A 23,758-nucleotide genomic window follows, 5' to 3' on the forward strand; every position below is an offset into this window, starting at 1 on the left:
GGCAGATAGCCTAGTACGAACCTATGAACCTATGAACCTAAGATGACACAAACATTGATTGGGCTGCTACTTCCTCTATCCAATCTCCTAATAGCATAAATCTATTCTTTTTACACAATTAATTCATTCTACTATAAGATATAACTTCAAAACTAACAAAGGCTCAATTCTAGACTGGATCTTGGTCTCAGACCCCCTCTAAATATCCAATTGCTGGCACCCTAGCGAATTCCTTTAGTGATCATCTCCCAGGCTACACCATACATAACTGCACATCTCTATTAAAAGCCCATAATATTAGAGTTACACAAAACTTATCAAAATTCTGTCCCCATAAATTCAACACTGTCCTTAGTAGCTACAACGGGAACTGTCTTAAAACATTACCACTAGATGATGCCCTTCTTTACCTCATTAACTCCTTTCTTAGCATTCTCCATAGCCTAGCACCTACTAGATCCATTACAGTTAAATCCAGTCATGCCCCCTGGCTTTCTAAATGTACTAAAGAAAGCATGAGAAACGGGGACAAAACCTAGAAGCAATAGCTAAATTCCAATAATCCTGCCAGCCTTATCCATTGCAAACAGCTCCGTAACCTTTCTAAAAACCTATTCATAAAGACAAACAACAATACTTCTGGAACCTACAATTAAATAGGAAAAGCAACCAAACTCTTCTGGTCTTCCATTAAAAATCTCCTGAACCCTGGTACTAAAACCAACCTCTGTCATTTCCCTAACATGTCACCCGATCTTATAGCCTCCAAATTTAACTCATATTTCATTGACACAATAGCTAATCTTACAGCCTCATTTTCCACCCCTCCATCTAGTAATCATCACCTCAGTTCCTCCTCCTCTTCTCATCCACCTCCCAATACCACATCCCTAAACACATCCATGCAAAACTGTAACAACCCCCCCTCCCAAATTGAATTTAATCTCTCTGCTATTCCTTCTTCATGTATAAAAAACTCTTGCTAAAGCTAAAATCCTGTTCTAACTCAGCTGACGATATTCCTACCAAATTCCTTAAGATTGATGCTGATGCAGTTGCATATCCTATCAGCATTCTAATTAGTAGATTGATCCAAGAATCTTACGTTCCCTCTCTTTGCAAAAAAGCCATCTTCCTACCCCTCCATAAAGGGGGGTCCTTCCTCTGATATCTCAAACTTCCGACCTATTGCTCTTCTATCCCCTATATCTAAAATTCTCAAAAAATGTATCCAAAAACAACTAGTCCATTACCTGCTAAACAACAACATCCTCTCCCCAACCCAACATGGATTCCGTCCTGGGCACAGTACTACTACAAATGCACTGATATCTTTCTTAGATACCATTAACAAAATCCATGACTCTGGCTATATAGCATCTGATCTCTTTCTAGAGCTATCTAAAGCATTTGATACTATATCCCATTCTATCCTTCTCTGTAAACTTTTCTCCATAGGGCTGTCTTCTCAGTCTCTCAACTGGTTTAATAGCTATCTCTCTGATAGGCAACACGACGTCAAATGGCAGCACTCCATCTCTCCCTACCTCCATGACCACACTGGCATCCCACAAGGTTCAATCTTTGGTCCCCATCTATTTAAAATATTCATAAACTAGCTACATCAAGCTATATCACATACCTCCCTAGACCAATATGCAAATGACAAAACTAAAGTCTGCTATACATCCAACCCCAGTATCCTTCAACAACGGACACAAACAGCCTTCTCTACTGTTGAATCTTGGTTCCACAAAAATCGTCTTTCCTTAAATGCTAAAAAAAAAAAAAAAGTGTATGTTGTTCACCCCTTAAAAATTACCACTATCAAACTACAAGACTTTAGCATTCTCTCACTGAACTCAATCATAATTGAACTCTTAGCTAGTACCAAACTCTTAGGAGTCATAATTAATGACAATCTAAAATTTGATTTACATGTCCAATCCAACTTCTCAAAAACCCACAAAAAACTCAGGCTTCTCTACAGGCATAATAAATTCATCTCCCCATCAACAAAACAAGCCTTAGCCCTCTCCTGTTTACTTCCCTATCTAACCTACAGTGCCCCATTATTAACTAATCTCCAGTCCTCCCTCAAACTAAAATTAGAATCTTGCTACAACAAGACTGCCAAATTTGTTCTGTCACCATTCAATCTGTCACTGTATTGCCCTAAGAAATCTTCAGTGTCTCAAATTCCCACACTACCTACTACACCTTCAACTAGCTACCTCTCATGGACTAATTTTTAAACCCCAAGACTGCCCTGCACTCAGCTCCTTATTTTCCCCTTACACCACCACTAGATCATTACGATCAGAAAATCATAACCTACTACAAGTTCACAAACATAATCTTCCTGCAGGTAAAGTCTTATACTCCTGGACTATTGCCAGATTTTGGAACAATCTCCCCTCCTCCATCTGTTCTGAACAGCACCCCGTTAAATTCAAAACTGCCCTACACAAGCACCTTTTCTCCAACTGGATATGCAACTGCTCCACCTTGTCTAATGCTATCACCTAACTCTCTTTTCCCTAGACTCAGACCCTTTTTTGCCTTTCTTATCTAATCACCTATAGCATACTTTTCCTCCACTCAAATTGTCCCTGACACCCTACTCAACCATTACTAATTCTTTTGTACTTCACTTTAAGCATACCAACTACTAACTATAGCCTCATGTAGCTTTTGTCAACATGTATTGTCTCTGCTTTCTTATTTTCCCTTTCTACTTAATTTTAGATATAAATCTATAGCCACTCCACACTCAAACCTATGTACCTTGCTGAATCTGACTTGACTTTCCTGATACTTTAATATTGGTTGAATTTGCATATTTTTTGCATTGTTTGAATTTGCTTACTTTTGTCATATTGTATCACCTTATTGCCATATTTTGTATTTAAATGATTCTTGTAAATACTGTAACTATCTTGTATTGTAACTTCCATCTTGTATTGTGCATTGGAGCTTTTCTCCCCAGACTTCCACTGAAAATGAGCTCTGTTCAGCCCAGTGGACTTTCCCAGTAAACAAATGTTGATAATTAAATAAATAAATAATACTTCATTCATAAACAATGGGCATAGTCACTTAAATGACATGTACACCATGCATTGCCTCCAGTATGTTGTTGTTGTTGTTGTGTCTTTCGGCTTTTCCTGGTTAGGGGTCGCCACAGCGGAACTCCGGTCCGCTAATGATTGGTAGTTGATTTTTACGTGCCGAGTTACCAGGCCTGACGCACAACCTTCAACGAAGGTATGTCCATTCACGCATGTCTCCACGCAGAAGATGCTCTAGCTGAGAATCGAACCGGACAGCGTCTTACTGTGAGGTGACAACACTACTGCAGCACTACCACCGCAGGTCAGTTGCCTCCAGTATGTACATCTGTATAATTCATAAATGATGTTCTAGCTATTGTTATACCACGAAATAGATATATTTAGAACAAACAGAGGAAAAAGTTTCTGCACGTCTGATATCCAGTAGGCACATGGTGTCAAAGCACGTAAGCAATGGTCTTATATGGCATTAAGCTTCTGGGGGGATACAATGAATGTGCAGTGACTAATGCAATGGTCCTTACCAGCTCTGCTTTCACAATTAAACAGTCACTGTCAAGTATCTGTATATGGAGAAAAGCCTGTTAAAATTTTGCAATATGTCACTTGCTGACCCCACCAAAGTAACTTGAACAATTCCTAAGATGTTCTTCGTGTTTCACTGTTGCAGTCATAACTGTAGGGTGTTCCTGCCGGCAGGCAGCCCGAGGTCGGCCAGAATTCCAAAGTCTGGGTCCGGCGTCGGCTGTACCAGCAAGTACCCTGACGTAAGAACGCAGAGGTATAAAGCCGTCAGCCGACGCCATCTTCTCCAGTCTTTCTTGCCATGCGGTGGAAAGCAGCTCGCAAGTTTTTGGTTGGCGGATTCCCGAACAACGCTCTTTGCTTGTCGTCGGTCCGAAGTCCTCTTCTTCTCTTCTCAAGCTAAGTACCCCATTGGGGAAACTTTTTTCTTGCTCCTCCGATGTCAGAAAAAGTTAATAATTGTATATTGTGTGGGAAACAAATACCTCATAAAGATTTTCACTCTTACTGTCTTCCTTGCTTGGGCCCAGACCACGTTGTTTCTTGCTGTCGGTTTTGCGCCAGGTTTAACTCTCGTACTGTTAAGCGTCGGTACGATTGGGCCTTGAATTATTTTGGCAGACAGTTCAATTACAAAATGTCTTCAGATACTTTACCGGCAACCGGAGTTCATAAAAGATGCAAGGACAAGGATAGGCCTCCGAGGTCCAAACAGGATAGCATGCAGCTGGAGCCAGCTTCGGGTTCGGCTGTCGTCAGTGAGGCACTTTTGCAGGCCCTGTCGTCAGCCCCTTCGGAACCGATGGCCGACACGGACTCCCATGGGGAGCCATCTAGGCCTAGTATTCTTACTGCTGCAGGACCTTCGGACTTTGCTCCTTCAGATGGGTCCGGAACCGCTGTGCAGGTACCGGCTTCTGAAGGGGTTTTCAGGCCTTCTCATATCACTATTACTACAAAGACAAAGGCAAAGTCAAAGACTCCAGTAAAGCCAAGGGTTTCTACTCAAGCTTCTTCGGATGCAGCTCCCAAGACACAGAAGCAATTATTAAGGATGGCTGAAGATTTGCTTACTATGATTAGGGGTTCTCACCCCCCCTTTGGAAAAAAGGCCTAGACAGGATTCTCCTTATGATTCCTCTGATCAGGCTTCTGTTTCTTCAGTCTCTTCCTCTGGACAGGATTATTCCTTCCCTCCTTATGAGGATTCTGATGCAGAGGACTCCATTCCCTCTGCTTCTCCTCCTGAGGATTTTTCCTTTGGGGAGACTTTGCATGAAATGAGAGGGCATTTCCATTGGGAGGGTCAGGAATATTCTGCTTCCAAGAAGAGGCTTAGGGATTTTCTTCTCCTCCCACAACACAGACCTTTGGCTATTCCTCCTGTTCTTGATATTGTGGATGATGCTTTCTCTGAAGCTAACCTGACTCCAGATTCTTTCCCTCCTGCTCCTTCTAAGCCTGATAGATTTTACAGAGTTCCTGATTCCCATCAATTTTTGTTCAAGAACCCCTCTGCAGATCCTAAAACTATTTCTCAGGGTCCTAAGGGTGCTAAGACCGCTTCTGCTAAAAATCCTATTCCTTCTGAAAAGGATTCTCGTGCTTTGGACAGATGGGGCAAAAAGGTGTATACTTCTGCTACTCTTTCCATTAGAGCTTTAAATTGTCAATTTCATATGTTTAAGTACCAGCAATTTCTTTTGTCTGTATTAAAACAGAAACTTTCTTCCTTTTCTGCATGTGCAGAAGACAAGGAATTACAGGATGTATTACATGCAACTGAACAAGTTAGCAAACATGGTTTACATTGTGGTTTTGATGCCTTAGAGGCTTCTTGTAGGGCCGCAGCCTCTGGTACTGTTATCAGGAGACATGCTTGGCTCTGTGAGCAGAATTTACCTGAACAAGTTAAGGCTAAATTATTAGATGCTCCGGTTCAGCATGATGTTTTGTTTGGATCTAAAGCTGAAGAGGTTATTAAGAAGATGGAGGATAAAGCGAAATCTATGCAGACTGTTAAAGATTTCTTACAAGTGCAGCCTCCTAGATTTACTACAAATTGGCCCTCCAAGAATTGGTCCTTTCCCACGTCTGACAGGCCTTAAAGGGGAAGATATAGACGCTCCAGAGGGCGGGCACAGGCTCAGGCCTCTTATAGGTCCAGACAATGGACTGCTTCATCACCTAGAAGAGGAGAAGACAGATCTCAATCACAAAGGAAGCAAACTCAGTGACTCTCTCAGTTGGGCTACAGGACCTCCTTGCCTGGAAGCCCCTCTCGGAGGAAAACTTTCTCTTTTCTACCAAAATTGGACTCATATAACCCAAGACAAATGGGTGTTAGATGTCATTTTAAGAGGTTACAAATTCCACTTTCATTCTCTGCCAAGGTCTATCGGATGGCCCGATCTGCCAAAACATCAATGGTCAGAGGCCTTAAATCAAGTGGACGTTCTATTGGCCATGAGAGCCATAGAACCTGTTCCACTTTCAGAGAGGGGAAAAGGTTTTTACTCAAGACTATTTCTGGTCCCAAGAAAACAAAGCTCATGGAGACCTATTCTGGACCTCTCAGTATTAAACACCTTTCTGGAAATATCGAAATTCAAGATGCTTACTCTACAACAACTTCTTCCAATGCTCTCCCAAGATGCTTGGATGGTGACATTGGACTTAAAGGAGGCCTACTTACACATTCCCATCAGGCAAGAACGCAGAAAATACCTCAGATTCAAGGCAGGCTCGAGGCACTTCCAATTCTCTGTACTGCCCTTTGGCTTATCTACTGCGCCCAGAGTTTTTACCAAGTGCCTGGCTCCAGTAGTAGCTTATTGCAGACTTCAGGGGATTCAAATTTACCCCTACCTGGATGACTGCCTTATTCAGGCAGACAGCAAAGACCTTTTACTTCAACATCTGCATTTTGTTCAACGCCTTCTCCTAATACTGGGATTCTCAGTGAACATAAAAAAGTCACATTTGATTCCTTCTCAGCAGATGATCTTTTTGGGGGCTGTTCTAAACACAAGGTTACAGATGGCCTTCCTCACTCCAGAAAAACAATTACAGCTGGCTTTAATTTTCAAAACCTTGGCAAATTTGACTCAGCTCACTGCAAGAAAATTCCTGCAGGCTTTGGGCTACATGGCTTCTTGCATCCTGTTGATTCCAAATGCAAGGCTTCATATGAGGAAACTTCAATGGTACCTAAAGAGTGTATGGTCTCAGCATTACCACAGTCTGGACACAATGATTCCACTGATTCCCTGCCTCCAAAAGGAGCTCCTTTGGTGGTCCAGGGCTTGTGCTTTGAACGAAGGGAATCCCTTTCGTCTACCTCAACCTTCTCAGATCATAACCACGGACGCTTCGGATTATGCTTGGGGAGCTCATTTTCTAGACATTTGCCAGCAGGGCTCTTGGACAAAGAAGCATCTTCTCTGGCACATCAATTTGAAGGAAATGTTGGCAGTCCAAAATGCTCTTCTGGCCTTCCAGAATCTTTTGAAACCAGGGCCTCTTCTGATTCGTACAGACAATACCACAGTCATGTGGTACATAAACAAGCAGGGGGGCTCTCACTCTTACCCCCTTTGCAGACTAGCCATGAATTTATGGGACACAGCTCTAAATCTGAATCTGCATCTTCAAGCTCAATTCATTCCAGGAAATCAGAACCTCTTAGCAGACAGCCTAAGCAGAAATCTTTTGGATCCTCACGAATGGATGCTGGACCCCAACTTATTCAGCAAGATTACTACAGTTTGGGGTTGTCCTCAAATAGATCTGTTTGCATCCCATCTCAATCATCAGTTGCCTCTCTTTTGCACCAGGTCCTTCCACAAAACAGATTGGAAAGTGGATGCCCTGTCATTCAGCTGGAAGAAGCTTTCGGGATATGCCTTCCCTCCTCTTCCTCTTCTGCCTCGGGTGTTACTGAAAATAAAACAGGACAAACCCAAGATTATCATTTTGATAGCTCCAAATTGGCCTCGGCAGTTTTGGTATCCAACTTTAAAACACCTATTCTTGGAACCTCCTTGGATTCTACCTCTGATCCCTTCTCTTCTGTCCCAGCATCAGGGTCAGATGTTACACTCTCAAATCAAGACTCTATGCCTGGCAGCTTGGCTCTACAAGGGCCTTTGATCCCTTCTTCTCTTCCCAAACAAGTTTTGGATGTTCTTTTAGAAGCTAGGCGGCCTAGCACCAGAAAATCTTATGCTTCAAAATGGAAAAGATTTTGTATTTGGATGCAGGATCGAGGTTCTGATCCTTTTTTGCCTGATATTTCCTCCATTTTACTTTACCTCTCGGACCTTTTGCTTAAAGGCCTCTCTTTTTCCTCCATCAAAATTCATGCTTCTGCTATCTCGGCTCATTTCAACACTGATCCTCCCATCTTTTCCCACCAACTGGTGAGACAATTTTTGAGAGGGGCTAAGAATTTAAGACCTCCCAGAACTCCTCCTGTTCCTGCTTGGGATCTTAATTATGTCTTGGAGAAACTTACTTTGCCTCCTTTTGAGCCTGCTGCGGCTTCGGATATCAAGTTCTTATCCTGGAAGACAGCTATCTTATTAGCATTGACTTCTGCCAGAAGGATTTCAGAGTTGCAAGCTCTCATGGCTGTGGAACCATATATTTTCTTCCACCAGGACAGAGTTTCCTTGAGGACCAATCCTACATTTATGCCTAAGGTGATTTCTAAAGTGGCTCTAAATCAGACTATTCACCTTCCTACCTTCTTTCCAAATCCTCAAAATAAAGGGGAAAGGATCTTACATTCATTGGACGTACACAGACAACTACGATTTTATCTGGACAAAACTAAAGATTTCAGAAAATCTGATCAATTGCTTATCTCTTATGCCTCCAGTTCTCTAGGTAAGGCTATTTCTAAACAATTTCCAAATGGATTGCTCATGGAATAAGGTTTTGTTACTCTCACTATGGGAAACAGATTCCAGGTACTGTTAGAAGTCATTCTACTAGAGCAGCTGCCACTTCAGCAGCTTTTCTCAGAGGAGTTCCTACCAAGGACATTTTGGAAGCTGCCACTTGGAGTTCAGTGCATACTTTCTCTAAGCACTATAATCTCCCTTTGTATTCTAAGTCTAGGGCAGGCTTTGCCTCTGCTGTTTTGCAGGGTCTTCTTGCTGCCCCTTCTTCTGCATAACCTCCTCCCTCATTCACAGCTTTGGGATTCTACCCTACAGTTATGACTGCAACAGTGAAACACGAAGAACATAGTACAGTTGTGTACACCTACCATAAATGTAGATGTTCGAGTGTCTTCACTGTTGCAGTCGGTGTTTCCCTCCCACCAATCCCCTCTTATTTTTGCTTGTTCTCTCTTCCACTTCTTTTGTGGTGTATTTGTGTTCCTTTTTGGACACCTTTTGGTTTTTTTTGGAGGCTTCTGACATCTGGGGCAAGAAAGGCTGGAGAAGATGGCGTCAGCTGACGGCTTTATACCTCTGCGTTCTTACGTCAGGGTACTTGCTGGTACAGCCGACGTCGGACCCAGACTTTGGAATTCTGGCCGACCTCGGGCTGCCTGCCGGCAGGAACACCCTACAGTTATGACTGCAACAGTGAAGACACTCGAACATTTACATTTATGGTAGGTGTACACAACTGTACTTTATGACAGAAGATGTGGAGAGTCTCTCAGTCTGTTGCAGAGCTACAAGCATGAGCTGGAGCACTTCTTAGAAAACATCCCTTCAGAGTTTCATACATGCAGAGAAGCACTACTTAGCGTGCCGTTAAACCATCTGATGTACTGAGGACTGTGGCATTGTTCATGGTTATGGAGATGATGTAATGTTCCTTCCATACTCCTGTGTTTAGCTTAACATTGTGATTTGTGTGCAGGATCCTGAGTGTTTGTAATTAATGTAAATTTTGTTTATGAGTGATTAGAAGTTGTGGGATGCTGATGTTGTTGTTTAGGCATGACGAGTAACACATCTGTTTACAGTACCAGTCTGTAGTTTGCTGTTGTGCAGATAATATGTAGTTGTACTACCACAGACTCATGCCTGGGATGACAAACCCTACTCTGTCTGCAAGGTTTATGAATTACATGCAGCTGTTGCTGGCTTTATTCATTTGTATAAGTTCTCAGTAAGTGTCTTTTGTGTAAAATTAGTTGGTTCATGAACAAGGGAATTCTCTGAATTATATGGCACTATTTGTGGCTTTTGTACCAAACATAGAGTTGTACAGTGCACACCATGTTTATGGATACTGCCCCCATCTGTAATTGGAAGGACAGTGTTGCATGAACTTACCAGAACTACAATGTCAGCTTAGGCAATTGTACCATTAGAATTTGCCTTGGAAAAAACATGAACGTTAACAGACTCTAAAATTATATTTTATATAATAAGTAAGTTTAAAAATAGTACAGTTCACTTGTAGTGCTCGAAGAACACATCTTACAAACCAAGAGTTGATTCCCATTACTCAAGACAAGTAATCTAACTAGAAAAATTTGAGCCACTTGTTAAAGAAGCATATGCACATAGGTTTGGGGATTTAGTATGGGAATGGGCAAATTTTCTATATGTTGAGATCACTTGACATGGAACAAGAGGGTGAATTAGAAGCAGAAGACATAGATGGAAAACATCATACAAGCATTCGGTGGGAAACTCGCTAAGCATAATCGCCAAGGTGATTTCTTCTTTTCTGTCATTGTAGTATGTATTTTTCAATCTTCACTTAGTTTAATGTAACCCCGTTGTACCTTCAGATTGATGCATAACAGAACTCTACAATTGTTAGTAAAATGACATACCTCAATGACAGTACTAAAGCACCAGCATCTAATGAAGGTATTCTGAAATTTGTTTTGGTAATTTTTATTTACACAGGTCTATAATCTTCTCCAAGTCACTGACACAGGAGGATATCCGTATCAGGTGGAGGAGTATGAGGGCAGTTGTAGCTTTTATCGTGGCATCTCACGGCGTAGTATAATGCCACCATGGCTAGATAATCAGAATGATATCTTCTCAGTGTTTAGGGTGAGTAATCTCTACAAAATAATAATGTGTGTCAGAATGCAGAGAATTAAGTAATTTGTTACTATACTGACTTAAGTACATTTTAATAATCTACAAAAATATTAGCATATGCATTACTGTATGTCTTTCTTATGAAGAATATCCATACAGCACTGAAAAACATTCAGTTTTTTCCTACATATGGGTTACATGTAGTACAAGCACAAGATGAGTGAATTTTTTTCAGTGTAGAAAATTGCTGATTATCATAATGCTCCTTCTGGCTGTGACTGTCTCCTTCAATACTAAGGTTGTATGAGTCATTTAAGAATTTTTTTTGCTAATCGTGTAATGAGCTGAACCCAGTACAGTTTGTGTTTTTTCAGATCTGTTCAGATCTCTGATGGCCTCATCAAAAGTGTTCCCTGAAATAGACAACATCATAAACAGCACATCAGAAATGAATGCTACAAAATATCTATTTTGTTTAGGGTCAGTGTAGCACTAAATCGTAATATTTTCACTTTACCCACCTTATCTGTTTCTTCTGCTTGGCTGAAACTGAGACTAGTGGCATTTTGCTTGCATGGAACCAGTGTAGGTCTTGTGATGCTTATGCTGATGCTGTTTGGCATAACTCTGTGTTGTTCCATGTTCTTTTTCAGTATTCTAACCATTTTAAATGTTGCACAGTTCTGCATTTGGGCCAGAGTTAAATTTTGCTATCTAGTAGCTCATTTTTATGGATTTGGTATGCAGGTTTTAGTAGATGTTCCATCTTTCTTCATCAGTACTAATATTTGCTTGATTTCCTTAAAACCAAGGAAAACCCAGCAGCTGTGGCTTAATCAGTAAATAAATGTTCTTGCTGTATGCAGATGACCCCTAAAACTTTTCAATCTCATTGTTTTCTGTTTCTCGTGACAGCAATGTTGATGAATGTGAACATTACAGAAAATGTTGTACTATGATTTTAGAAGCCATTAAATAGTTTTTTGACTGAAAAAACATCTGAGATCATTACAGAGCAAAATATAAGAAGTAATGTATAATAGGGCCAACTAAAATGGAAAATGTTAGACAGATGAGGAGAGCAGAGCTTGTCAGGACGAGGAAGGCTTTTGTTTTAGCTGGATTCTTAATCTGCTGTACCTTTGACAAGTACTTTTCAGACTGGTGCATAATCTCAACTGATACCCAAACAGGAATATGAAGGTATTTTCGTCAATGCCTGAGTAACCTGTGCCAACATTGGCACCTTTATAGTATAAGCTTAAGCAGAGACCATTGTTGGTATCAGCATCAGTGCATATGTTGAACATTTCAAAGATAATTGTGGAAGACAAGGAACTCATTTACCCTAGGGTTCATTTGATGGAGGAGGTGGTGATTATCAGTGGCTGAAGGTTCCTATTCTGGTAGGACTAGTTCCCCATTCTAAAGCTTGGCTGACATCAGTTATAGAAAGCAGTTGTTAAAAGTCACTTTATTTTCATTTGAAAAAAAAAAAAATTGGGACTGATGGTGATCCCCCCTTGGAGTCTGTTTCGAAACTTAGATTGTAGCTGTCATAACCTATTGTCTGATGTTGTCATTTTCATTCATTCCTCAATAAATGGGTCTCTGATCCAACCTTGGATCTGGCTCAGCCTCATTTCTTCTATACTTTTGGATGTGACTGTCAAGCTTCTCCCTTTACACATAATGCTGCACACGGTGGAATTACCTCAAATCTTATTTGCCGCTCCAATAGTTCAGATGTGGATCACAGTGTCTCAACCTCTGGGCTTAGATATTTATATTTGTGAGTAAAAGTAGAGTTTTTTTGTTAAACTTTTTTCTATTTATTATAGTACTGTCCTCTAGAGCCTTAGTCTCACTTGTTTTTTCTGTGCGCTTATAAAACTTTCTCTTTCTATCCGCTACTACCGGGTATTTTTCTGTACCATTGTTGGTATTTCTCTATCCTTTACCCATTTTTAATGTAATTCTTTAGTACCATTACTGGTATTATCCTAACCGTTCTTTTCTCTATTTTACTATATATATATATATATATATATATATATATATATATATATATATTTTTTTTTTTTTTTCCTTTCCGACTCTCTTAAAATTTTTCTTTCTCAAGATAGCTGAAAAGCCAACAGGTTTTAAAAAAATGCACTTCCTATGGGCATAATATTTCCATCTCTGATGCCCACAGGGAGTGTGTCTACTGCTTAGGAGCAGCTCACCTCAGAATCCCCTGTAATAGTTATGCAGGGTTCAACTTTTGGGCCCTAACTGACCTTTGGAACAAATTAGTTTTAAAGCGTTTGCTGCCTTTTTCTACTCCTTCCTCTTCATCTTCTTTCTCAGGCTCAACCCCTATCAAGAAATCTAAATAAACTACGAAGCCCAGGGAGTATAAGAAATGCTCACCTGTCTGGTCTCCTAAATCTACTCCTGGATATGAGCTGCCTGCCAAACTATCCAAATGTTCGGATCTGACTTCTTTGGATCTGACATCTGGGACGTCAGGGTCTCCTTGGCACCGAAGTCCCCACTTCTCTCCTTAACTTAGTTCCCCTAGGATCTGATCTCTATTCTTGGTGAAAACACCCCAAAGAGTGTCATGTCCTCCATCTACTTCATCTTCTGTCTGGTCCTCCTGAAATCTTTCTGAAGCAGCTGTGGCTAGGATGATGAGGAGATTTCTCAAAGCTAAAATCAAGATGGGAGTTTTACTAGCTTTGTCTTCTGTCAGATCTGTGAGTATTCAGCCCATATCCTATTCTGTAATTTGTCCTTCTCTGAGCCTTCAAGCAATTTCAGAGCCCTTGGATCTGAGAGCCTAGAGTCAAAGTGTCGGATCCGAAGAGAGCTTCTTCAAATCTGACGGTGTTCTTGACTCATTTTGCACTTGTCCCCTTAGACCCGGACATGTCTTGGAACTGAAGCATCAATGATGGGTCCGGGAGGATGTCTTCGACTCCAAGGTTTTCAGAGCCTCAGCATTAGACAACTTCGGTCTGACCCGTCTCTCATGGCAGGAGCTCAGGCAAGGTCGTAGCTTGACAGCATCTGGAGTTTAAGCTCCAGTGGTGCCAGCAATGGCTTCTCCTGGTCCTTCTGCTTTTGTGGTGGTGGAGAGGGTTTTCACTCAAACAAGAGTACTTTTTACATTTGCATCTTCGGATTCTACCTCAATATCCCCTTCAGATCTGACTGAGCCATGTCACCCTATCACTTAGGGACAGATATCCCTTATGAGCATCCAGGCAGTTCCTGCAGAAGAACATTCCCTATCTTCCAATACCTCTCCAGATCATCCCACTGAAGAGGATCCCTGAAAAAGATTGTATAAAAGGAGACACATAGATTGCCCCTAGGAATCTTTAACCAAAGAAAGGGAGGTTCCCCCAAGATCTCCACCAGATGCCATCTCTTTTGGGGACATTTCAGATATCCTTAGCCAGAAAGGTGTATGGTCTTCCAATCCCCCTTCCCTGGAGGAGTCAGTATTTCTAGAAGCCATTGGGTCCAGCCCATCTTCATCTTGGGTTACCCCTCTGGTGAACAACCTCATAGATCTTGCGTCTGACTGAGCATGGAAGAGCTGGATATCATAGAACCAATTCCAAGTCACCCAGACAAGTTTCTCGCTCCACCCAAGGACATACTTCATTGGAGTAAGTGAGTTCCTGTGGATGCCCTGGTTGTGTTGGCAGCCACTAAAAAGGAGCTAGCTGAACAAAGGTGTTCTGTTCATCCCCCAATATAGAGTCCAGGGAAATGGACAGGTTTGGAAAGCACGCTTATGCCTCAGCAACCTTTGCTTTATGGTCATTCGACTACCTGGCAGAGAGACCTAATAAAGGAACTCTCTCAATCTATTCCAGGGTCCACATCGGCAGAGGAACTTAATTTTTTTTTCACAGCTAGCCACCCTTCAGTCAATTTCCAATGTGTCCATGAGGTTAATTTCTCATGCATCAGAAGGTTGTGGGTGGTGGCTTCAGGCATAACCATCAGGAGATATGCCTGGCTACATTTGTGTGACTTTGTGGAACCTTTTAATGGTTCCTTCATCAATGCTCCCTTTGATGTATCTTCTCTGTTTGGCCCCATAGTAAAAGAAACTCTCCTGTAGTGAGCAAGATGGAAAGACCTTGTCTGCTATGAGAATCTATTTTTTTACCCCACCAACATCCTTCTGTAGGAATCAACATGGAAGTAAAAAGAATTGGTTCTAAAAATCAGAAGGATGTTTTCAGGACTCACATGGGGAAACTTTTCTCAGAAGCAGAAGACGGGGAGTTTCAACAGAAGAAGCTATCCTTATGTCAGGGGAGATGCAGAAAACCAAGGGTTTCCAGATTCTTTTTCTGATAGACCCTTCAGCTCTCCTGAAGGGTTGCCGACTGCTCTTCTTTGAGACAGTCAGAGGACACTTGTCTCTGTACTTAGAAGCCCGAGCATCTATCACAAAAGACACACTGTGCAAAGGTTATAACCAGAGGATATTTTGTACACTTTCTGCAGATTTCACCATCCAAACAGAAAAACCTCCTTGATGTTCCACCCCGTCAGTGGGAGTTAGCAGCCCTAGAAGTTCAAAAGCTGATAGACAGCAGTCATTCAAGAGGTCCCACCAGACCAGAAAGGATTCAGAACTTACTCAGGGTTCTTTTTAGTGCCAAAGAAAACAGGAGACCTGAGCCCAGTCTATATCTTTGTAAAGGACTCCAAGTTCCTGTTGGTCTGAGTTCAGTCCATTCTACCTCTTCTGCATAAAGATAACTGGATGTGCTGTATAGATTTCCAAGATGTGTATTATCATATCAAAATGAACAGAGGCACCCAAAGGTATTTGCACTTTTGGTTAGGGGCCAGTCTTTACCAATTCACAAGCATGCCTTTTGTTATCACCACAGCCCCCATGGTGTTTACCAAATGCATGGCAGTGGTAGCAGGTCATCTCAGACAGCTCAGGTTAAGAGTGTTTCCTTAATTAGATGACTGGCTCCTCAACACCCCAACCAGGCATTTCAGAGAGATGCTCTTACACCCTTCTCCCCCAATAAAACCGATTCTTCAGGCCTTAGAATCAATGACTGCTGCTATTAAATTACTACCAACTGCTCATTTTCACATGCAAATTCTTCAATGAACTCCAGCAGTTCAATGGTTCATTCTTCAATGGACCCTGTCCCATACTATAAAACTTTCTGCAGTTTGCAGGGACTCCCTGCTTTAGTGTATCAAGTCCAAAGAAGTTTATCAGGGTCATCCCTTTGTATTCCCACCTCCTGTAACCACAGTGACTATGGACACCTCCCATTTGGGGTGGGGGACATTTCTTGGGATGGATGATCCATGGCATATGGTGCCTAGAAGAGATCAATTTGCATATCAGTTTCCTGGCGATGAGGGCAGTCCTATTAGTGTTGTAGGCCTTTCAGACCTCTTTTTCTCCAGGGATTATTGCTATCCAAACAGACAACATGTTGGTAGTTTGGAATATCAACAAACGGGGGGAATCTGGTGTGACGTCCCCATTCTGGGCCATTAATTAAGGCGCCTCAGTCCTCACTACTGACAATGAACAGGGATGTTCAATTGGAATACAAATAGATACACTCAAGTATTTCCAGATGCAGTTCTTTGCAACAAGCACAGTTTCCCCTTAAGAGCACTCAAGGAATGCACTCAGCCCAGTGGCTGGGTTTCTCTAGCACCTCAGCCCAACGCCTTCAAGGAGTCCTTGAAGGCTTTTGGCTGAGACGCTAGAGTGTATTAAATTTTTCCTGTGGATTTTCTGTGGCTTGTTTTTCCTGCTGTTCCTGTTCTTTGCAGTTTTTGGTTTGATGTCTCGGTTTCTCTGTCTCCCTCCATCCCCAGTAAGACTCCCCACTGGCACAGCTGTAGGGTTAAGTCCTCATCCGAATATCCAAGCCAAGTCCTCCACTGTTTTCTCTGTGAAACCAGTGTTTTGTCTCCCTGCTCCAAGTAGCTGACACACACACACTCTTTGAGATTTAATTTTCACACACAACACACACACACACACACACACACACACACACACACACACACACACACACACACACACACACACACACACACACACACACACACACACACACACACACACACACACACACACACACACACACACACACACACACACACACACACACACACACACACACACACACACACACTCACACCTGGGAAAGGCTGGCATGGATTACCCAGTTTATCAACTATTTCCAGATTATAAGGTAGATTTACTGCCACCAGTCAATTACTATAAGGCTGTTAAAAGGGTATCTTATTATAATGAGTGAAGTTAATACTAATACCAGTGGTAATGTTGACCAAACAGCCAGGCTTCAGGAGTGGACAGCGTTATCACCAAATAAATATATGCAAATACTCTCAGAGGTTAAATTATTTTCTAAAAGGACCAGCCAGAAATGAAAAGTTTAAATATATTTAATAATAAATAATAAAAGAAGATGAAAATATGAAACATCTATTTGCAGTAAACACCAGATTTTCAGTCACAGGAAATATGAAAAATAACACAGCAGGAAAGATTCACACAGTTACAGAAAAACAATACTTAACTATTCGCACTATATTTCCTGATATGTTATTTTTCATATTTCCTGTGATTGAAACAGGAAGTATGAAAAATAGCACAGCAGGAAAGATTCACACAGTTACAGAAAAACAATACTTAACTATTCTCACCATATTTTCCTATATTTTCCTCACTGATGTAAAGAATCATGTTCCCTGGTCACTTACTAGAGCAAGGCAAGATGAAGTAGGTGAGGGATCTTCCAGTCTCACGTTCTAAGAAACAGACTGCCCAGTCTGACTGAGAGACTGCTTAATATAATTTCTAAATATTATTTCTGGATAGTTTACAGAATGGCATCACATCTGGTTATCTGACTCTGTTTCCCACACTTTCATCAAGACTAGAAGCTGACAGGATTTTAGCACCTGTGTGTTACCATATACACAGATAGAGCTTTGCTCTGATCTGCTGCAGCTCATGAAGGTCATAAAACAATTTCAAAGCACTACCATTCAAGAGTAGCAATTAGCTTACCCCAAAGTCAATAAAGAGAGCTTCCTACTACAGATCTTTTGTCTCTGACTGCAATCAGAACTTTAAGATAACATATTTATGGCCTAGACCCAGTATTTTTCTTCTCTTCCAGTATCTTCTGTTACAATACATACATTTAAACAGTTACAGTAATGCATGTGCACTTCTTTTCTTTTCAGCAGGGTACACTGTTGATACATTTTTAACACAAGCAGCTTTACAAATACATTTCAACACAAACATCTGTAGAAATCAATTTGATATTCAAATAACATATAATTCTTTACTAAATTCCAGGTGGCTGCACTAGCATATGTTACACATCCACTGCCCTGCTTCTCCTGGCATAGATGGCAGTACCTCCTATCATCACACCTGGTCCTATCCCCTTTGTTTAGAAGCAATGATAGTGTGGTAGTGGGCAATCTCCTCTAACCACTTTTTCCAAGCAGCACACATATCAGGGAAATTCAACATGTTAGCTAACAAATTCATCAAGATGATTCTGATGCCTCACGAGTGGTCTCTCAATCAAGCTGTGGCAGAGAGAAACTTCCATCAATGGGGTCAACCTTGCTGTGATCTCTTTGTCCTTTTTTCAAGACGCCGACTGTTTTACGTTCAGAATGTGTTACTGGTGCAGGAAAGGACATGGTGAACGAATTTAGCAGACCGCAAATGGATTTAAATGAATGGCTACATCACCAACCGTCGTTTTGCAAGCCTACTAATCCAACAGCTTCTGTTGAAACTTCGGACACCAATAGAGACTCACTAGATAAATTACATCAAGCCCTAATAAGGTACAAATCACTTTGTATTGACAACTCATATTTAAATGAATGTTTAAAACTGCGTATTGTACCTAAAGCGGCGGCACAGTGGTGCAGCGGTTAACGTTGTCGCCTCACAGCAAGAGGTTCTCTGGTTCGATTCTCGGCTGGGGTGCCTTCTGTGTGGAGTTTGCATGTTCTCCTGTGTTCAAGTGGGTTTCCTCCGGGTACTCCGGTTTCCTCCCACATTCCAAAGACATGCATCTGGAGCATTTCTCCCCGGGCCTCCGCTGAAAACAGGCTCTGTGGAACCTAGTCGGACTTTCCCGGTCAACAAATGTTAAATAAAAAAAAAAAAAAAAAAAAAAAATAAAGGGCTCAGGATTTATAAATATCCTAATAATGTTTCTAATGGCAGTGAGTTTCATAAAGAACTTGTTACTATATTTGATAATTGTCGTTTTGATATATTAAAAGCCATTGTTAAAAATAATGAACTGGAAATTAGTAACTTACAAGAACAGATTGAAACCTACAATGCAAGGGTTACTAATGATCTAATGTTTAGTATTGAAACAGAAAAAAACAAGTATTATGATTTAAGGGTCCACGCAGATAAAAAAAAATGTGATGAAATTTTAAAAAGGAAATACAGAAAGCTTGATAGGGACACTAAGGAATATAAGGAGGATAAACAGTATCCATTACCCAAACTTCAAACACCAATACATAATATGGAATGCAATGTACATAACAATTTTACTACATCTCCCATTCAAAACTCAATAAATCCTATGAACCAAGAAGTATTTATAGAACCAAATGGTGAGTTAGTTCATCAAGAACCTCTCCCACCTAGATCAGAGAGACTACGCAATAAACCAATAACAATAGCCATTTTTACAGGGGGAAATTACCATCAGAGGGAAGGGTGTTTCAGAGGAAACTATCACCAGAATTAGATATTATTACTGTCTCACATGATGACAATTTTCATGTAGTGAGTAGATCAAGATTTCATATTTTTAATTACAGTAATCTAGAGGTTACACATGATTTTTTCAATTTATTTATAAGAGGTTTCAAATTTGTTCCAAACAAAATAAGTAAGCTTACACAAGTTATTCTAGATTTAAAAATGTTTATCAGAAAACTTAATTTTGAAAATATGTTTGGTAATAATTCTATTATATCTGGTTCTACCATTCCCAAGAAACTGAGTATTTTTAACCCCCCCTATCCATCCACAACTAAGGAACTTAGAATTTGTTATGGAAACAGAGTCCTGGGTCCTCTCCTGTTTGGTATCTACTTCTCTGAAGTACAGGCTAACACAGAAGGTCTTTGGCTAACTAAATTCGCAGATGACTGCAAACTAGGAGCCATAATCGAAACTCCTAACGATGTGGACATCCTACAAAAGGGCCTCACTGAGACAGATGCCTGGTGTCAAAGACATGGTCTCAAGCTCAATGCCAAAAAGTGCATTGTCATCCCCTTTGGTAAAAACTCTGTACCCATGAACTACCACATAGGCGGTAGTCTACTTAACACTGAAAGTGTGATAAGAGACCTTGGGACACAGGTGGACAGTAGTCTCTCCTTTGATAATCACATCGCCACAGTGGTCAGGAAATCCTTCTACGTGGCACACCTTATCACAAAAGGGTTCTCATACAGAAAAAAAGAGGTCATCGTTCCCCTCTACTCATCGCTCATTAGATCCATTATGGAGTACAATGCCCCTTTTGGTATGTACCTCACAAGACATCTACAACAACTGGAAAGGCTGCAAAAATACCTCACAAAGAGGATTACTGGCCTCAGACAGATGCCTTATACATAATAAAATCCACAAGTTCAAAAACTGTAGAGTCTTTACACAGGTTTAATGTTCTTGACAAAGATAAAAACTTAAAGCACTTTTCGTTTGCTGATATGCATGATGATTCCAGGTATATTAAGGTGTCTATCAATGAGATTAATATTTGTTATAAAAAATAGACCTGGCATTCAACGATTTATTTGATCGGGGGTGATTGATTTTGAGACATACCAATAACTGGAAAATAACACTCCTAGGGTACCCTCTATCTTTGGGATACCCAAAGTTCACAAGAATACTGAAAACCCACCTCTTAGACCCATTGTGGCAGCAGAAGTTTCTAAAATTTCTCCCTTAGCCAAATATCTAGACTGGAAATTGAAGATTATATGGGGGGGCACATTTGTTAAAGGATTCAAGGGAATTCCTAAGTAGGGTTAAAAATGAATATCTTTCTTTTGATGTAGAATCCGTTACAGTAGATATGGTAGATTTATTTTCTGTTATTCCTCACAATATAGGGTTAACTTGGTTAGAAGAAGCCCTTATGAATAAATCAGGAATGACAGAATGTGATATATTGTTGTGCCTAGAACTAGCAGAGCTTATACTTAGGAATAACTTTATGTTCTTTGAGGGCGAGTTTTTCCGCCAAGAAAGAGGTGGCTATGGGGGCTAGTTGTTCCCTGACATATGCAGATATTATTTTGTCAGTATGGGAACAAAGATATGTACAGTTCTGGACTTTATATACCCGATACCTTGATGATGTTTGTATCTTTTGGGTGGGTAGTTTTGAGCAGCTGGATGAATTTATTCAGTACTTGAATCATACTACCTCATTCTTTAAGTTCACATATCAAGTTGCCATAGAAAATGTTAATTACCTAGATGTTTCTCTTCATAAAACTGAACAGGGTTTAGGTTCACTATGTACAGAAAACCTACTTTTTACAACACTTATGTTAGTTTTACCAATTCACACCCATTTTTCCAGAAAAAAGGGATTGTCAAGGGACAGTATGTACGTATAAGTCAGATGACATCCTTAGGTGTGTACTATGAAAATGAATGTATTAAGTTGGAAGGTATGTTTCTAGAGCAAGGTTATCCTAGTGAGCTTATTTCTAACGTCAGAAAGGAAGTTACCAAAGGCAGGAAGGATAAGTATTGCCCAGTTTTGGGTATTGGTGACAGCTTTAATAACAAGAAAGTTACAGCTGCAGGAAATGTAGGTTATGGTAAAGCATTTGTCACTAGTTTTAGTGCTAATGCATACCAGATTAAAAATGTAGAGGAAAAAGAATGGAATAAGTTTTCAGAACTTACTGACCTTCCCAACTTGAAGGATAAATCTGTTAAAGTTGTTTTTAGGAGAGGTCATAATATTAAAAGTTTACTGGAACCCGCTAACAATTACAATGTGTATTTAAACAAAAGGAAGGGTTGGGCGTGTACACAGTGTGTTTACATTGCACAGAAAGAACAGGTTTTGGTTACTGCTAGGCAGAAAGTACTTAAAGCACATACTTATTCCAACTGTAATTCCCAGGGTCTGGTTTATTTAGTTACCTGTGGTGCCTGTGAAGGCTTCTACATTGGTAAAACGGAAAGACAATTAAAACGAAGGATTTATGAACATGATAATGATATTAATAAAAGAAATAACAGTAATACACTGTTTAGGCATACATTAACATGTTCCAAGGCTAAGTTTTCCTTCTTTGTCCTAAAGATTTGAGGGGTGGACCCTGGGAATCTAAGTTGGAATATAGAGAAACATTTTGGCAAATTCTACATGAAGCTAACAAACCTCCAGGTATAAATGATAATATTTCCTTAGTTCCCTTGTTAAAACCCAGGTCAGCCAAACTCTGACTTATCTTTGTTACATCATTTCCATGTTTTTTTTCTGTATACTATAAACATGTAATTACATTAGCATGAAAGTTTTAATATTTATATTTTATATATACATATTTATATATACATATTTTTTTTTATATTTTGAGTAATTATGAGTTAATTTAAGTGCACTTTATATATATATGTATATATATATATATATATATATATATATATATATATATATATATATATATATATATATATCTATATATGCATTTTAAAATTTCAAAATGTGTTTAAAATGTATGTATTATGCTTTTTATTAACTGGGTGCACTATGCCTTTAAATAACTATAATTTTCCTAATTAATTAATTAATTGAAGGTAAGTAAATAAATACATACATACTAATGGTGGGAGACAGCAATGTTTTTTTGGAAAATGACTACTCGTACACCAGGAAGAAGAGGAGTAAATGTATTCCATTATTCAGGAAATGTACTGCTGTACCTGGCTATCTTCAAAACATTTTTCCCCTAGAGAGACAAAATAATTTTTTGATGAAACACATGCTATGGAGGAAATACAAAAGTTTTCCAACAAAAAGTGAGCTGTGAAACAGAACGAGATCCTGCTTCTCATTCTTCTGGTAATAAAGAACACAGAGAGATTGCATCATTGAAACATTTTCCAATGCTTCAATAGAAAATGCTTAAGAGAAGGAAAAAAAATACAAGAGTTGACTAGAAGAATCAAGAGTACATTGGAAATGAAGCAGAGGCAGGACTTGGGAGATGGAGATGATCAGGAATAAAACTAGTAACTTGGAAACTGGCAAACGTGGGAGTACAAAGCAATAATTATATTTGTGCAATATGACAGAACAAGAAAATCTGGAAATATTGGACTTTTTTGGACTGTGTTAGACTTGTAGGGAACTCTAAAGGATATGCCCTACTTTATATCATTAATGTTTGGAAAAATACTTAGGAGAGGGGAAGAGAAGGCAGAAAGTTAGCTGTAAGTAAAACAAAAGGTTTTCTTAATGGTGCTATTTTAATAGTGGATGATTTTCTTGGTATGCTATAAAGTAATTTTTTTTCAGTTTTTTAACTGTAATGGAGATACTAGTTTGAATAGGTAGTCCTCTTTTTTCTCCCTTCTTCTTCTCTCTTTCTCCTTGTTTGGTTTTAAGAAATGTAGGTACTGCAATGTATAAAAAAGAAATATCTGGTTAAAAGAGCATGACAAAATAAAAATTAGTATGCGTTTTCTCATTCTTGCATAATGGAATGACTGGTTAAGCCCCTTAGCTTATCCTAGTAACAAGTTTTAAGAGAAAGCAAGTAAATGAAAAAGAATATTGAATATTATAAGGCTCTTTTCTAGTAAACAAAGGTATATATGATAGTTTTGTGTCTGGTTCTCATATTTCTAGGAGACAATGTGATAAAGAGAAATGTCTTGGAGAAAATGTTTTCTGTAAGCTTTCCAGTGTTTCCCAGCTGAGAGAGTTATAATGATAAGACAACAGCAGACAATCCTTACTAAAAGCACAGTCTGTACCATGCATCTGAGCA

At 39.9% G+C, this 23,758-nt stretch overlaps 1 protein-coding gene across 4 annotated transcripts in view; it reads left to right on the forward strand.

The window, feature by feature from the left end:
* LOC122808806 (alpha-2-macroglobulin-like) overlaps positions 1–23,758 on the forward strand; it is a 2,637,399-nt gene that overhangs the window by 1,143,451 nt on the left and 1,470,190 nt on the right. For all 4 annotated transcript variants that reach the window (XM_044079865.1, XM_044079862.1, XM_044079863.1 and 1 more), the window contains exon 16: positions 10,487–10,639. In XM_044079865.1, coding sequence (XP_043935800.1) covers positions 10,487–10,639 — 153 coding nt within the window. The remainder of the gene's footprint in view (positions 1–10,486; positions 10,640–23,758) is intronic.

Source organism: Protopterus annectens, chromosome 8.part0, assembly GCF_019279795.1.
Source record: "Protopterus annectens isolate FY-2018-M chromosome 8.part0, PAN1.0, whole genome shotgun sequence".
Classification (NCBI taxonomy): Eukaryota; Metazoa; Chordata; order Ceratodontiformes; family Protopteridae; genus Protopterus; species Protopterus annectens.